The sequence below is a fragment of the Leishmania infantum genome, chromosome 33 (genome assembly GCF_000002875.2).
Source record: "Leishmania infantum JPCM5 genome chromosome 33".
Lineage (NCBI taxonomy): Eukaryota > Euglenozoa > Kinetoplastea > Trypanosomatida > Trypanosomatidae > Leishmania > Leishmania infantum.
Window position 1 is genome coordinate 359610 of NC_009417.2, and position 16819 is coordinate 376428.

Below are 16819 nucleotides of genomic sequence, written 5' to 3' on the forward strand. Positions count from 1 at the left end.
TCGGCAGCTCCTTCCACGTAGCCGTACGGGCAGCGGGTCCCGTCCCACTCACCCACACACCACGAAGAGCACGCGCACGCGGGTTCAAACTGGCCGATAGACATAGTCGCCGTTGGGTTTCTGCAGGGGGTGGCCGCCAGTTTTGCCGCCCCCTCCGCCCTCGCCACCCTCTCTTTTCGCTTACAGACTCCTTGTTGCCTGGCCTGAACTTTGGGTGCTGGCTGCACTTTAACCTCTCTCTTGAGCCTTTTTCCAGGTGCTGGTCAGCGCGAGCGGATCTCACCTGCGTTATCGGAGACGCCGCTCTTCTCTACTTCGAACTGATTTATGCTTGCTTGTTTTCAGCTCTATTTTCTTCTCATCCTCGCCTCGATCATCCGGCTTGCACACCGCACAGTCTCTTTTTCTGCTCTGTTCTTCCTCCACCCCACCCCGTCGTAGATCTGCTCGACTTAAACAAAACTCCACCCCGCTCCTTCTCTGGTCGATCGCGCATTCTTGTCTGCCGCTGATGGAGAAGGGAGATGTGTTTGTGTTTACCGGCGATGCGGGTGCTGGTAGGATTAACGGAGGTCCTGTGAAGCTATCGGACATGGTTGGTCATAAACGCATCGACATCCTGACGAACGACCACAAGGGCCTCGGCGGACTCCTCTACGAACTTAACGTGCGAAGCTCTCCAGCGGGCTCGCCCGCGGTGAATATGTGCTCCGCTGAGGAGCGCAGTGCCGCGGTGCAGCGCCGTGAGCTCGGCATTGTAGCACACTCGATCCCAGAGCGGCAGACGCGATACGGTGTGAACGTGCTATCCCAGCCGCCGAAGGAGAGTATGTGGCAGTTCGTGAAGAGCTCCATACAGGACGATCGCGTTGTGCAAATTTTGATTGGCGCTGCCCTCGTATCTATGATACTTGGCATCACCACCCCAGACTTCCGCACCGGCGAGGTCGACCTCGCCATGGGTTGGGTCGAGGGGGCGGCCATCTTCGCCTCCGTGTTCATCGTGACAGTCGTGAACGCAGTGAACGACTACCGTAAGCAGGAGCAGTTTGCCGAGGTGATGCGGGCCGAGAACGCCGCTCGCCGCAGGGTCACAGTGTGGCGCTATGCCCCGCTCAGCAGCGCCGGCGGCTGCGGTGGCGGCGGTAGCGTGACGGGCACGGACGGCCTCGCCTGCGTGGCGCTGGAGGTGCCAAGCTCCGATATTGTCGTAGGGGACGTCGTACAGGTTAGCGCTGGGATGCAGCTAACGTTCGACGCCGTGCTGCTGGGCAGTTTGGGCCCGATCTTGGCGGACGAGAGTAGCGTCACCGGGGAGAACGATGACGTGCTGAAGCAGGCGCTCACCGACCCATTTCTCATTAGTGGGTCGTCGCTGTTGGACGGGTCAGCTGAGGGAGTGGCGCTCGTCTGCGCGGTGGGGCCCAACTCCTTTTCGGGCGAGATCACCATGTCCATTCAGTCAACGGAAAAAACGAACACGCCGCTTCAACACCAGCTCGAGGCGATGGCGGAGGTCATCGGCAAGTTCGGCATTGGCGCGGCCGTCTTCACGTTTGCAGCGCTGCTCATCAAGGAGCTCTTCATGTACCTTGTGCGTGGCAGCCCACTGTACGCCATGAAGTTCTTTGAAAACCTGACCACGGCGATTGCCATCGTGGTGGTCGCCGTACCAGAGGGCCTACCGCTCTCGGTCACCATCTCACTCGCCTACAGCATGCGGCTCATGCTGAAGGATGGCAACCTTGTCCGTCACTTGGCAGCGTGCGAGACCATGGGCGGGGCGACGGTGCTGTGCACGGACAAGACGGGCACCTTGACGGTACCAACGATGCAAGTGAAGCAAATCTTCCTGTCCGCGGTCACGTACGCGGTAGAGGACGCCGACCCCGTCGTGGGGGGCGACCTCCCGACCTTTGGCGACGAGGAGTCACCAGCGGCGTTGCCGACTCGCTCCATACATACTCACACGTTCGCGCCGCCACCGCCGCCGCGCGGGTTTGGGCAAAGCCCGTTCTCGCGCGCGCCTCCCAGGAGAGCCATCACCGTTCCCCTACCTCCGTCGAGCGTGCAGCTTCTGCTGGATTGCATTGTAGCCAACGCCGTTGACCCAGAGGTAGGGCGCGCGACCAACAAAACGAGCGAGGCGTTGTTGTGGCTCTGCCATCTCATGCACTGCTCGAGCAGCCACGCAACACAGCAGGATGTGCAGTCGTTCCGCAACACTCAGGCCTCCATGCTGGCCGCGATGCAGGACCCGAGTCGGTGCCGTCGCTACCCGTTCAGCTCGCACAGCAAGATGAGCCTGTGCATGCTGCGGCAGCTGGCCCCGCCAGCTGATGCAGACAACGGAGGGGGCCGCACGCGAATCTATGCGGCCGGCGCAGCTGAGGTCATCCTGGCGCGCTGCACATCGTACATTAACGATAAGGGTGTGCCGGTGCCGCTGACGTCTGAGATGCGGGTCTGCCATGAGCAGGCGTTGACGCACTATACCGAATCGGGGCTGCGGACTATCTGCTGTGCCTTCAGCGATGCGCACGGTGCCGCAGAGGCGATCCTGTGGAACCAGCAGCCGCAGCAGCTGCAGCACGGCGCGGCCGCTGCGTATGGCGGCGAGTTCTGCATGATCGGAATGGTCGGCCTTGAGGAGGATGTACGGCCGGAGGTGCCTGGCGCAGTGAGCCAGTGCTTTGGAGCGGGCTTGCGCGTCATCATGATCACCGGTGACGCCACTCTCACAGCAATCAATATTGCACGCCGCTGCGGGCTGATTCGCGGCGGCTCAAGCAGTGGCGCGCTAAGGGGCTCGCCGCTGCTGGACGGCAGCCGCACCCTGCGCAACCCCGAGGCGCCTAGCTGGTCGACTACTGCTACGCTCGCGAACGGTAACGACAACGGCTTCAGCCCGACGGAGAACATTGATGCTGCCATCTTCGTGAATACGTCGCTGCTTCACTACGAAAACAGCGGCGCTGCCTCTGATGTCGAGGGTCAGTTTTTGGACAGCGCGTTTGGCCGAACAGCGTGGATGATGCAGGAACCGACCGCGAATGCGTCACCCCAGCAGCTCATAGATAGCGGCTACGCCCTCGACGGAGAAACCTTTCGGCAGCTCAGCGACACGGAGCTGCTCCAGCAGTACCTGCCGCACATTCGCATCCTTGCTCGCGCGACGCCGATGGACAAGAAGAGGCTGCTCTCCCTCCTGCGCCGCATCGACCCGAGCGCGGTGATTGCAATGACCGGCGACGGTACCAATGACGCGCCGGCACTAAAGCTTAGCGACGTCGGATTCGCCATGAACGGCGGTAGTGACGTGGCGAAGCGCGCGTCCGATATCATTTTGCTGAACGACAACTTCATTGGCATGGTGAAGGCGACCATGTGGGGCCGAAACGTCAAGGATAACATCCGCAAGTTTCTGCAGTTTCAGCTCACGGTGAACTTTTCGGCGTGCGTTGTCTCTTTCTGTGGCGCTATCATGAGCGAGCAGAACATGTCGCCCCTGAAGCCGGTGCAGCTCCTCTGGTTGAACCTCATCATGGACACGCTCGCCGCCCTCGCGCTGGCGACGGAGCTGCCATGTGAGCCCATGCTCCTCTCCCGGCTGCCCGAGTCGAAGGATACCGCAATCATCGTGCCGAGCATGTGGTTCCAGATTGGCTTCCAGAGCACCTTCCAGGTCATGTGCCAGCTTTTCCTGCTCGGCTATGGGAATGTGCTGCTGAGCGCGCGGGGGCACACGAAACCGCTGCCGCCCTCCGGGGAGCCGCCGCGCGACCCGCGCTACTTCAGCGACGCCCACATCTGCTTTCTCTTCAACTCGTTTGTGTGGATGCAGATCTTCAACTTCTTTAACGCACGTCTGCTACACCGCAGCGAGGGCTTCTTCTCCAACTGGGCGGACAGCGCCGTGCTCTTTGTTATTGTCGGCATCATTGTCGTGTTGCAGATCATAATTGTGGAGTTTGGCGGCAAGATTATGTCCACGGTGCCTCTGACAGCCCATGAGTGGTTCTATTCTGTCCTCATCGCAAGCGGCACCCTGCCGGTGGGCGCCGTCTCGCGCTGGATCTATGCCCGTTACTCGAAACGCGTGCTGCCGCGCGACGGGTGCTCGCGAGGGTTGCTGTCGCGGCTTCGGCGCAGTGTGAAGAGTGGTAGGCTGAAGGGAAAGAGGTAGCGGCGGTCGTGTTTGGTCAGGGCGCCTCCTGCCCTTCTTTCACCTCTCGCCTGCACTCTCGTATCTCTCAATGCTGTGGTGGCACTTACGCGCTGCCGCCTTCCGTGCTTGTCGCTTTCTCTCTTCATGCGTGCGTAGGAAAGGTGTTCGCGTGCGCATATCAGGGAGTCGCACACTGCGCTTGCTGGGGGTGGCAGGGGGTGAGCGCATCGCGTCAGCGGCGCGCCGTATTTATGTTCGTCGTCTCGCTGATCTCCTTTCTTTTTCTGGGCCTTTTTTTGATGCCGCACCAGTTCGTCTTTGTTGTGATTTGGGTCGCCCACTCCTTCTTGGTTGTGGGCGGGGATGGGGAGTTGGAAGGCGTGCTTGCCATGCGTGTTGTTTCGAACGCGAAAGAAAAAATGTATGAAAAGTCGTGGTTCATTCACTCGCTAATGTCCCCACTCTCTGACCTCTTCTCCCCAGCTTTTCTCTTTCTCGGTCTCTCCATCATAGCGCCCCAGCGATGGAAGCGAAGAGGTACGGCGTCATCGAGGCCACCGTTCTCCGTCACCTCCCCCACCGCAGGTAGACGAGGAAAGCGAACCCCACCGTGCACGCTCGGCACACACGCACGCATACACCAGGCCACCAACTTTGTTGGACATGGCGCGACACTCTCCGCAGCACTGCCCATGCCGGCGTGCGTCCGCTTTCAATGCATCCGAGAAGCAACAAGAGCAGCGTGACCTTATCGAGCTCGTGGCGGTCCATGTGCAGACCTGGTCTGGTGCAGGCACAAAGCACTCCTGACGTGGTGCCTCGTCGCGAAAGGGGAATCATTGCCGTCCTTTTTCGCTTGCTGTGTTTCGCTCGGGCGAGATGTCTCCCCCCCCCCTATCGACGTCCCAAGGACCTAAGGACGGCTCGTCTACTGCAAACCCCACCCTCATCTATCCTCCCCTTGTTTCTGGAGCACCTTCTCTCCCTCCCGCCACCCACCCACCCGCATACATACACATGTGGACCTCAGCCTCGCTGCTCTCCTTCTCCACATTCCCTGCTGTAAGCTCACCGCTTCCCCTACACCTCCTTCACAGGCAGAAAAAGAAAGCAACCACACCAGCAGAAGAGCGCTGCAATTGCTTTGTGCCCCACAGAAAGAGCAGCAGTTAGAAGAAAGAGAGAATCCCCCCTCCCCTCCCCTCCCCTCTCCCCAAAAGGCCAACGTCGCAAGAGCAGCGCGCGAGTTCCGACCGCCACCAGTAGACGGAAGACGAAGGCGTCCGCGGAAGTGGCAACGAGAGAGGAAAGAAAAAAAAAACAAGTGCCGTTCTCTTCTCTCGAAACGCACCTTCATTTTTTGTTTGGCTCTCCCGGACCTTTCCCCACACTTTCCTCCTCTCACTATTCTGTCTCGTGATTCAAGCAGTCGCTGAAGGCGTGCTTGTCTATCGTTTTTCCTCTCTGTATTCGTGTGCTTTTTTGTTGTTCTCAGCGACCGTGTCGCTGCTGTCTCGCTTTCTTGTTCTCACGTCGTCTCGACTCCTTTTTGTTTCTTTTCTTTTTCTGCCTGTGTGTGTGTCGTATCTTGTGTCGCTTACTTCTGACCTGCGCGGCGCCACACTCCGCTTCGGCCGTGTTTTTGTTGTGTGGGATTACTTGCCTCCACCGCTTCCCCCACGTCCATCCACCTCCGATTCTCGTCAGCCTTTCGATCCGCCTCACCTCCCTCCACGCATTGTGACTATCCCCTCTCTCTCGAACTCCTACCACCGCTACTACTACCACCACACACGCCACACCCCCTCGATCGCACACGTTTCCGGCCCCGCAAGACCCCCCCCTCTCTCACACACTCACACAACCCTCTACTATTTAGGCTCCTTGTCCTCTCTACTTCCTCATTATCCGGCACTTGGCCTCTGAGGCTCGACTCAGCCCCCATCCCCTTCCCCCTCTGTGTGTGTGTGTGTGCTCTCCCGCTTTCCCACCTCTCCTCTCTCTCCCTCCCCCTCCTTGTTCTCGCCTCCGCCCTTGCTGGATTCCTTGACCCAGAACAAGGTACGCCGGTACGTGCAGCCCCACCCAACCAGACACACACACACACGGGGACTTACGAGGGCGTACCGAAACGAAGGACAGAAAGGGGAAAAAGGGCAAAGGAGAAAGCATTCACAAAACACACACAGACTCCGCGAAGAAAAGGAAGCAAGTAAGGAGGCTGAGCAGCCTTAAAGGAAACAGAAACAAAACGAAGGGCCTAACTAGGCACGCACGCAAGCAACGCACGCAACACATTGGCTCTTCCCTCTTTCTCATACTTCTTTGCACGCACGCTTCGCCCCCCCCCCTTCTCACCATACCGTGTCTGTCTCGCTCTCTCCCGCACGCTCGTCATCTCAGCTAACGCCGTGGGTTTACTTGTCTTTGTGTGGCATTGATCTCATTTGTTTCCATTGCTGTGAGCAGTTTTTTTTTTGTGGCTGTTTTCTTTTTCGGACGAAAGGCATCAAGTGTTAGTCAGACACACACATACACACGGCAGCGTTTCTCGCTGCAGCCGAAGGCAAGCCACACGGGCAACAGGAGTTCAGCAATAAAACATATACAGAAAACCTTCACAGGCAAGAGCAGGACTCTGCTGCGCGAACGAAACGCAGCAAGAAAGGGATATATAGAGAGAGAAAACTGTTTTTTTTTCTCCTGGGCTTTGGCTACTCTCTTCTTTTTCTTTGTTCTTGTGAGACCTGCAGGGTCTCTGTCTCTCTCTTGCTCCACCACCCCACCTCTCCCCTCCTTCCCCCTTCTGCATGCGGTATTTGCGTGGGCGTTTCACGCCTGAATTGTATAGCGTCGCCATCGTTCTTCCCGTGTCTATCTCCTTTTCTCTTTTTCCCCCTTTGATTTTGCTCGTCGCCACTAGAGTGGGGCTGCGTTTATCGGCCTTTTCCTTGTGATAGTGCTGCTTCGTCTGCTCTGGTTCATTTCTGTTTGTGCGCGGCGTTTGTGTATCTGCGTGGGTTTGAGTATTCATCTACGTGGTGTCTGGCTTGGGTTTTGCGAGTCGCCATCTCTCCCTCTTTTCCTGCCGCTGCACGGTTTTTCATTTTCACCAGCACGCAGTGAACGCACTACCCGAGACCTGCCAACATACCCTGCTCTCTTCCCTTTCCCTCCCTCTCCTTGTGCACGGCGTTTCGACGTCTGCCGCTCCTTGCTCCCTCTCTGAAGGTCTGCTTTCTGCTCACGCTAAATTAGAAGCGAGACTCAGCCAGCCTTCTGAGAGGCGTGCAAACTCTCCAACTGTCGGAGGCCTTTCTCCACACCTTCAATGGTTCACATTGGCTGCGTCGGTTTCATCTTCGCGTGCTTGTTTGTGTGTCTTCCTTCACTTGCCTTTCTGCTCTGTAACTCTGGCGTCTTTGCTGAGATCCTCCCGCCGCTGCTGTGTCGTGCCACGTGCTATTCTGCCATTTCGAATCTCTCATCTGACGTCTCGGCCCACTCTCCTTTTCTCTTCCTCCTCTGAAACCTTTTCGGGAAGACGTACGAGGGTTCGTGTGTTTGTTTATTGCCCCACCTGTCTTGCACCTTGGTCGTTTTCTATTATTATCATTTTGTCGTCTCGCCTCTTCTCTCTTCACCACCCGACCTCCGTCTCGTTTTCTTGGTCCGCCTTGACAAGGCTGAGTCCTCCTTCTCCCTCCCTCTTCCCACCCACGCCATCAAGGAAGCAGAGGAAGGAAAATTATCACCATCGCGTTCGCTCTCCCGTATCTCTTTCTCTTGCTGTTTTGAATCGCATCCCTTTTTTCCCCCGCTTTTTTTTTGTGATTTCGTGGTTTTGTTTCCTTCAGATTCTTTTTTCCCTCCTTTTCTCCCCCTTGTTTGTTTTTGTAGGTTGTGTGCTCTTTCTTGGCTTTCACTTTCTGTTTTGTCTTCGTTGTGGTGGTGGTTTTCGCGTGTGTGTGTGTGTGTGTGTGTGTGTCGGTTGTTTTTTCTCCCGCTCAGACATACTCAAGCACCAACACGTGTGTCTGTTTCACCTTTCCTTTAGGTTTGGCATTTGAAACCCACGCAACAACAACGGAAAAAAAAAGAGTCAAGGGGCGGCTGAGGAGGGCGTCCACACAATCGTCGTAATCAACCGCATTCACCAGCGGAAGGACTCGTTGTGGCAAAGGCACAAGCACTGCAAAGGAGCGAAATATAAACAAAAAAAGGGCGCCTTCGCATCGGGCCGCAGCTGCGCCAGTTCGGTCGTTTGTTGTTGTTGTTGTTGTTCTTTCTTCCTCTTCTTCCGCAAAGTGCAGCGTGTTCACGCCTACTGCTCTCTTTCCTAAGGTGGAGGCCTCTTTCCTTTTCGCATCGCGTTGTGCGATCAACAACTCGTTTTTTTTTTCCGGCTTTGCGAGCGATTGTGCGGAGCGCCAAAGAGACGAAGGCCCCGAGGCACGCCGAAAAAAAAAAAACAAAGGGGGGCGACGCAGATCGTAGCGGTACTCAAAAGAACCAAACAACAGAAGACGCGCGTGCTTGAGTAACGGTGCATCTTTACCGGAAGCCAGCAGGCCACCACATCGACTAGCGGTCGTTATTCGGGTAAACGTGCTTTTTTGTCTTGCTCGTTCGGTTTACGCCCACGTTTCTTCCCCATTCTTTCTTTGTGCGCCTGGTGCCGTCGGTGTTTCTCGTCTCTCTGCGTGTGCGTATCGCCTGTTATATATATATATATACATTTTTCACTTGCCCCTTTCCTTTCTATATCTTCTGCCTTTCGCTCTTCGTCTGTTTGCTCGATTCTTTTTCCCCTGTCTGACTTTTTCACGTCGTTTTGTGTTGTGTGTGCGTGCGTTCGTCCTCTTTCTTCTACTCCCTCTCTCCTTCCCACAACCTTCTTTTTTCTCTCACTTTTTTCTTCGTGTTTGTGTCTCTGCTCCCTCTTCTCCCATTGCGTGTGCGTGTGCGACCCTTTTCTTTTTCAGTTTTCTTTTTGTTTTTTATATATATTTCCCTCGTTGGCGTTCACTGGTTTCTTTCTTGTTTCGATCTTTTTTTTTGACCTCTCTGTCTCTGTCCAATCGCGTTCTGCAAAGAAACAAAGAAAAAAAGGCCTGCATACACCTACATACATACATACATATATATTATCGCGCACCGAAGACCCTGAAGACACAACTGTTTCACCGGTCTCGTCGCCCTCTTCTCCATTACAAACGCATGCACACGTGCCAGCTTACCTCCTTATCTGTTTGCTGCTTGCCACTGTTTCTCGTTTTACACTGAGCTATCCCCCTCCCCTCATCAGAGACGACTGCACTCGCACATCTCTTTGTCCTCCTGGGTGCGTGTCTGTCCGCAGTCATCCGCCATTTCCTCTCTTGTCTTTGTCATCTCACATTTCTCAGTCATCACATCAGCACCCATCTCCCCCTCCTCACAAACACACGCACACACACACGTCCACCAACTCTGCTGCTCGTCTTCACCCCTGCGCGTGTTGGTGTGTAACAAGGCTGTTATCGCCTTCGCGGAGTGAGACGGCGGAGCTTCAGTGGGAGGGCGGAGAAGGACACGAAACGTGCACACACACGCGCGCGAAAAAAAAGAACGGCGCACCCCAGCAAAGGAGCAAACATTGTCTTTTGTTGTGTTCCGTTTATTATTACTACTCTTCTTCGGCCTCTCCTTCGCCCCGCCCCATCCCTTTTTTGTTGTTTTGTTTATGTTTGTTGTCGGTTTTGTGTTTTTTGTTCTTCATTTGTTTTGTTTCGTCGCTGGAGAGAAGGGAGAAGCAACCGCACCACCGAAAAAAAGGAAAACGGGAGAAAAAAGCATCCTTGTCTTCCAACGTATCTTTTTCTTTCTCTCTCCAACGTAGCCGCCGCCTCTTTTTCTTTCTTTTTCGAGAGCGCGTAACACCCAAGGGAGGGGGCATGAAAAGTGCGGATATACAAGAACAGCAAGAAAGAAAAGGGTCCTTTGTGGTTCAAGGGATGAGATAGAAGATAACCCGTGCGTGAAGGCGAACATTTACATATCCGCGAAGTCGACGAAGAGGTGCGGAATCGGCACATCGTCTTTAAGAGTGTAGGAGTGGTGTCTTTGGCTGCGTTTTTGTTGTTGTTGTTGATTTTCGCTTTTCTTCGACTCTTCTTTTTTTCTCTCTTTGCTATTGGCGCTTGTGTGTTGATGAGTGCTCCCCTTCACTGCACTCCCCCCCCCCTTTCCGACCACTTTATGATCTCGTCGAAGCTGCGCTCATACACGGAAATACACGCACTCAAAAGTGACAGGGAGCCCTGTGGGAGACGTTTATTTGTGTGTCTCCTTCGTACAACGTGACGCTCTTGATGCGTGAGCGCAACGGCGACCCACTTTTTCACCTCTTGCCTTTTCTGTTGTCTTTTTCCTCCTTTCGCATTCTCCTTCATTTCCACGTGGACTCCTCCTCTGGAGCTTTCTCAGTGCCTCGACATTCTCTCCACCCTCTCTCGACCTTGACCGCACCCTTCGCCCACTTTCGGTTGTGTTTCGTACACCAGATATCACATTTCGCTTGCGTCTCTTTTTCCCCGATTGCTCTTTGGCTTTTTTAGCGGCTACCTCGGTGCCCCTTCACCGTCGCCCCTGCACACTGACGCTCATATCTCCCTTCTCTTCTATCACGCACTCCCACGCACCACAGGTTGGCCTCTCTGTTTCAGCTCTCGGCAAAAGCCTGCTTTGTACAACACAGCCACTCCTCTTCTCTACTCCAGACAGCTGTGTTCCCTTCCAACGACTTTGCCATTATCTGTTTCCATCTCTACATCCAAGACACACTTCTCTTCCTTCACTGCCAACCGCAGCACACGGCACGAAACCCAAGTGAGCTTCTAGCGGCACCCGCTCGGTGTCTTTTCTTTTTTTTTCTCTCTCTCTCTCGTGTTTCCCACATTGCGTTGCTCTGACACACTTTCGTTTCTTCATTTTTTTCTTTGCTCTGCCTTGGGTGCCTTTTTGTTCACGCGCGCTGCTCCGCAGTGCTCGTTTCTCGCCACAGCTAAAGAGGGACAACCTCGTTCCAAAGACGGTCTTTGCCCTTCTTTGGTCACTTCTTCCTCGTTTCTTTCGTTTTTCTTTATCTCCGTTTGTGTGTGTGTGTGTGTATCGCCTGTTGTTTTTTTTTTTGGTGCTTGTTGAGGTTTGCTGCTTTTCCTTGTTCACTTTTGGATGGATTTGATGTTGTTTGGGAAGGGAAGTCCTTCTTTGCTCCTCTCCTCTGTTTGTGATCGCCGCCCCGCGCGCACGATCACCCTCCCCCTCCTTTGAGTCTTCTCGCGTGCTCTCTTCCTCCTACACCCTCGGTTCTTGACCTTTGGCGCAGCGCGTTCTCGGACCTCCCCTCTCTGGCGCCGTTTCTCCATCGCTATATCGATTAGTGTTTTTTTTTTCAGTGCACATCGTACGGCTATCTGTTCGCTTTCGGTTTGCTTTTAGTTCTATCTTGGTTTCCTGTATTCGCCGAAGTGCGTGAAAGGTCGAGTCCTTCTCTTCTTCGTTGTCCCCTCCCCACCTCCTCTTCCCTTCCCTTGTCTCGCCCTCGCTCTCGATCTTTTCGTTTGCCCTGGCTAGCGTTGTCGGTGCTTGGTGCTCACTTCTCCTCTCCTTGTCTTTTTTTTTGTGTGTGTGCACTCGGCCTCTTCGTCGCAGCATTTATTCTTTGCTTTCGCTTTTTTTGGGGGACGGGGGGCCACTCAAGCTCAAAAAAAAAACAACCGCAACGAAAATCCTCGCGTTGTCCCTCCCTCGCCTTCTCTGTCCCCCTCATCCCTCCCTCCTTCCCTCCCTCCCCCCACCTCGCTAAGCATTTCAAAAGGGTACACCCCGGACGCCAAGAAAAGGAAACAAGGCAGCGCTAGGCCTTCCTTTCATCCCTTTTTTCTATCATTACTATTTCGTTTCACCTTAGCAGATTACTTTTCACATACACTGTGCGCGTTCGGCCGTCCCGCTGTCGCTGGCTTTCTTCAGCTGTTCGCGGTCATCAGGTGGCGTTTCCGCCCGACTCCTTTTTTTGCTGGTTGTTTTGTGGGCTCTGCTGGGGTTAGTGCGCTGACGCCATCTCTCTCTCTCTCTGTTTTCCTTCGTATCGTGGCACCACACACGCACGCACGCACACTCTCGTTCTCTTGTATTCCTTTGTTGTTGTTTGTTTGCTCTTTGGGAGGGTGAGCGTTTCTGACGAATTCGCAGTGGCCTGGCGTTCTCTCTGCAGGAGGAGTAGCGAGCAGGCGCGTGGGTTGTCTGCAGCTGTTCACCTCTTTCGTTGTTTATTATTTTGCGTGCTTGTGAGTGTGTGTGGGAGGCATTCGGCTTCCCACTCCTCCACCTCTCCGCATTCTCTTAGACAGGCATCAGTCAGCATACCGCGATTTTCTAGCGAGTCCAGTGGAAAACACAAGCGGGCACACACGCACGCGCACACTTCCCTGTTCCGATTTCTTTTGTTCTTGTTGGTGCTGTACTTTGGCGGTCGGCCTTTTTTTTCTGTTGTTCTTCTCTGTGTGAAAGAGAGAAACTGCTGTTGAACGTCTTTGGCGTCGTGTGCGCCTCTGTTGGTGCCGTTATTGTTTTTCCGGTCGTGGATGTATCGCGCCTGAAGAGTGCCTCACGTTGGCCTCTTCGTTTAGCTGTTTCCGCATCTCTTTTGCTGTATTTCGGTCTTGCGCACACCGCCTTTTCAGTTTCTGTCGTTCTCCACGTATCGGGGACCGGCATGTCCGCTCGTATACACCCGGACCCATGTGGCGGCATAAGGGCGATTGAGAACACGAAGGCGACGCTTACGAACGACCCGCAGGACTTTACCGAAATTTCATCCCTCTTTCAAACATTTGGGCAGCAAGATGTCAGCAGCGGCGAGGATGACGATAGCGAGGGGATGGCGGGTACCCATTGTGCCGGCTACGATCGGCGGGGTGCCGCCACGACCCCGTCGGGCCAAGACGTGGATGCGTATTCCTCCTCCACCTACGCTCAGCGGGGTGACCACGTTGCTAGAGCCTCTTCCTCGTCGGTGAGTCGCGCGGGGCAGGGATCGCTGAGTTCCAGGCGCTCTCGGCACCCCTTCAACCGCAGCTCGCATAACCCGTACGTGCTCCTCGGCAGCAGCGACGTCAATCGCCCAGAGCAGGAGGCATCTGCCATGGAGAACTCCTCGAGAGCCGTGCGACGGCGCCGCAGCAGCTACAGCTACAGTAACAACACGTCGCAGAATGCGCTGATGTTTGAGTTCAACTCCAACTCCACCTCCACCTCCACTCCGACCCCCGCCGACCTCGGCTCGAGCAACCTCGCTGACAGCGGAACGATTCGCCGGCACCCGAGCCAGCAGCTGCAACAACAGCAGCCCGTCGATGCGCCGTCGACACGGTTTTGGCGCGATGGCAACCGAATGACATTGTCTACGACCGATGTTCGTCCCATCCCCATCACGACAGTGGGCACCCTCACCTGCAGCGACAAGGAGCAGAACTTCAACGTCAACGTGAAGCAGCGCGTACGGCCCAGCGCCAACTCCGCCAGCTGCTCCCTCAACACCTCGAGTATGACGATGCCGGTGGTCCAGTCCGTTTCACCTGCGCCGACCAGCGCTTCGGCGATGGCGCACGTCTCCAGTATCCCTGAGGCAGCCTTACCCGTGTCACTTGGTGCCGCCTCCAACGCGCCCCGCTTCGCCACGAGCGGCGGCTCGGCCTCGGAGGACCGCAGTTCGTGTGGGCCTTCATCGCAACAACTCGATCGCCGCTGCGCTGATGTGGCAGCGAGCACCCCCAGCAGGGCAGATGGCATCGAGCTGACAGGTCAGCGGAGGAGCGAGCCTGAAGTGAGCCCCTTCACCCCGTGCCATTACCCTTCAAAGACCCTGTACTATCAGCACCCGCAGCAGCAGCCGTACGGCTACGGCGTACACGCCCGACCTTACCCACTGCAGCAGCATCACCAGCAGGCTTACGTTTATGGTGGTTACCCGAGCCACAACTACCCTGCTATGCCTCCTCAGCAGGGCTACTACGCACAGATAACCGCACCGCCAAAGCAGCAGCAGCAGTACTACGCTCCGCCAGCGCCGAACAGCAGCCTGGCCATGCTCGGAAGCGCGGCTGACGGTGCTCCTAGCCGAACTTTTGCAGAAGTGGCGTACGCATCAATGCCACCGCCGGCGCAGGCCCCTTACATGGCCAGCGCCGGGGCAATGATGGGTCCGTACAGTTATCTGCCGATGCCGCCGATGGCGCACTACGCTGGCGTTGCCCTTGGCAGCTTTGCGGACGTGCAGAGCGCTACACAGCGGCAAACTTCCGGGAATGTTGCGGCTCACGTTCAGCACACCCAGGCGTTGGCGGTGGTGGCCGCCGATCCCACCCCCGCCGCCGCTGCCTGTGCCCTGGGCAAGCCCACAAAGGCCAAATCGCAGCACGCGGACCCACCACAGCAGCATCATCAGAGCGCCAAGAAGGTCGCCGCCCCCGACTCCGTCTCAAGCTTGGCGTCAACTCTCACCACGGCCTCGAAGGCCGGCACGCAGTCCGTGTCGACCGTGACCCGCACTTCGGCGGCGCTAAAACCGGCCAGGTCGTCCTCGAAGAAGCTCCCCAAGAATCAAGACGATGCGCGCTTTCACGTGAACCGTGACGCACCAGTTCGCTTGTTTGTGGTCGTGAAGCGCAAGAGAGAAGGTCAGCGGTACGCTTGCGCCCTCACCCCTGAGGAGGTGCCGGTGGGCAGCCACATGCTTGTGGAGGGAGACCGCGGTGCCGACATTGGCGAGGTGGTCCGCCACGTGTCAATGGAGCAAATGGCTCGCGACTGCGCCATCGTGGAGCGGCTGCGACAGCGAGCGGTGGAGCGAATGCCAGGGGGCAAGGAAGGCATCGTCGGCAACGCGCATGACGACGCTGCCAACGCCGGCCTCGACGAGGCCGATTTGCCGCATCTGACGGGAGAAGCTGCTCGGGAGTACGTCATGTCACTCAAGACGTGGCCGTGGCTGATTGGACCAGCCACGGCGGAGGACATGGCGAGTCTGGGGCCGCAGCTCGAGGCCGAGAAGCAAGCCTACGCCACCGCTAAGCCGATCGTGCAACAGTTCATCGAAAACCGCTACCTGCAGCGCGTCGCGCGCAACGAGGCAGCACTGGCGGCCGCCGCCGCTACTGCCGAGGGGTCTAAGACGGCCGACGCCGTGGCTGCTGTGGCTGAGCAGTCGGGAGAGTGCAGCGCCGATCACGCCTCCACAGACGACGGCGATCGGCGTCGAAACGTGACACCTCTGTCGGTGGAAGAGCTGAAGATGCTCGAACTGAGCCGCGAGGTCACGCTGCTCGACTGCGAGTATCAATTCACACGCGAGAAGATCACACTGTACGTCAGCCGCCCGTCTCGCAACATTTTCGTAGACTTCCGCAGCATGCAGCGCAAGCTCTTCCGCACCTTCCGCTGTCGAATCTGGATCGCCTACATGGACGAGGTGACGCACGATAAGGACGCACCGGAGTCGTTTGTTTTTGTGCCCTCTCCGTCCACGCCCTTCGCTGCCGCCGCGCCGACGCGCGGCGATGCCAAGGACACAAAGGATGTGGTGTGAAGCAGCAGATAGAATTGCAGTACGGCCACACCAAGAGTTAGCACTTTGGAGTGTCTTCCACCCAATCACCACCACCACGGCCCGTCCTCCCCCTCCCGTACAAAGACTGACACGCTAACATCCGCCCTTTCTCCGCCTGCCTCTCCATACGCCCCTTCGATTCTGCGCCTCGTTCTGCCATACAGGACAGGGGACTCGCGGGCGAAAAGGGGCGCAAGACGAAGGGCAGCAAACGCCGCAGCCCTCCCCACCCACCCACCCACCCCCCTCTCCCGCGCGATCAGCGTGGGAATACTGCGATGGGCGAGGCTCGAGGCATCCATGCGTGCGTATGGGCACAAACAAGGAACATCCTTCACCCTCTCACCGAAACGAAAGCGTTCATTTTTTTCACCCTATTCCTCCCCGTCCTCCACCCCTTCCTTCGTCTCTCCCCCTTGTGAACAGCACATATCTCAACAAGTGGAAACAATCAGGAGCAGCAGGCGCGTGTCCCGCCGCACACACACCTGGAGCCATTTCTTTCAGGGACATGCGAGGTGGGGGTGGGGGTGAGTGCGGAGGAAGGTGATCCCTCTGCACTGCACAGTATCTTTGTCGAGCGTGTAGCGGTGCATCAACAGGCACGGCAAACCGCAAGAAAGAAGCGCGGGTGTGGCGGAAGTAGGGGAGAGCAGGTAAACGAAATCTCTATGCATCGAAAAGTGGTGGCCAACATGGCATGCACAATGCACGTGTACACACATACATCTAGACACATGGAGTCGTGTGGCTGCACAAGCCGCTCGAGAGCGGACCCTTTTCGTTTGGGGGGTTCCTGTTGTTCGTCGTGTTTCTACTATCGGTGTGCGTGTGTGCTTCGGTAGCAATATCCGGCAAGCATTGGCTCTCGCCCCCCCCCCTTCTCGTCACCCGTTTCCTTTTTCTCGTTTCGTGGGGCTTGACCTTTGTTTTTTTTTTTATTGGTCGTCACTCTTGGCATTTTGATTTTTGTCGCTGCGCTCTGCTGTGTTTACTTT

At 56.4% G+C, this 16819-nt stretch overlaps 2 protein-coding genes across 2 annotated transcripts; both read left to right on the forward strand.

The window, feature by feature from the left end:
• Nucleotides 1-592: 592 nt before the first annotated feature.
• Nucleotides 593-4186, forward strand: LINJ_33_1060 (putative calcium-transporting ATPase; the record flags this gene model as incomplete). The annotated part of the gene is made up of 1 exon (XM_001468147.1): nucleotides 593-4186. The coding sequence occupies one exon, from the start codon at nucleotides 593-595 to the stop codon at nucleotides 4184-4186; it is 3594 nt and encodes a 1197-aa protein (XP_001468184.1).
• Nucleotides 4187-12929: 8743 nt separating this feature from the next.
• Nucleotides 12930-15800, forward strand: LINJ_33_1070 (conserved hypothetical protein; the record flags this gene model as incomplete). Its single annotated transcript, XM_001468148.1, has 1 exon — nucleotides 12930-15800. One exon carries the CDS (start codon nucleotides 12930-12932, stop codon nucleotides 15798-15800), a length of 2871 nt encoding a protein of 956 aa, XP_001468185.1.
• Between the last annotated feature and the right edge of the window lie 1019 nt (nucleotides 15801-16819).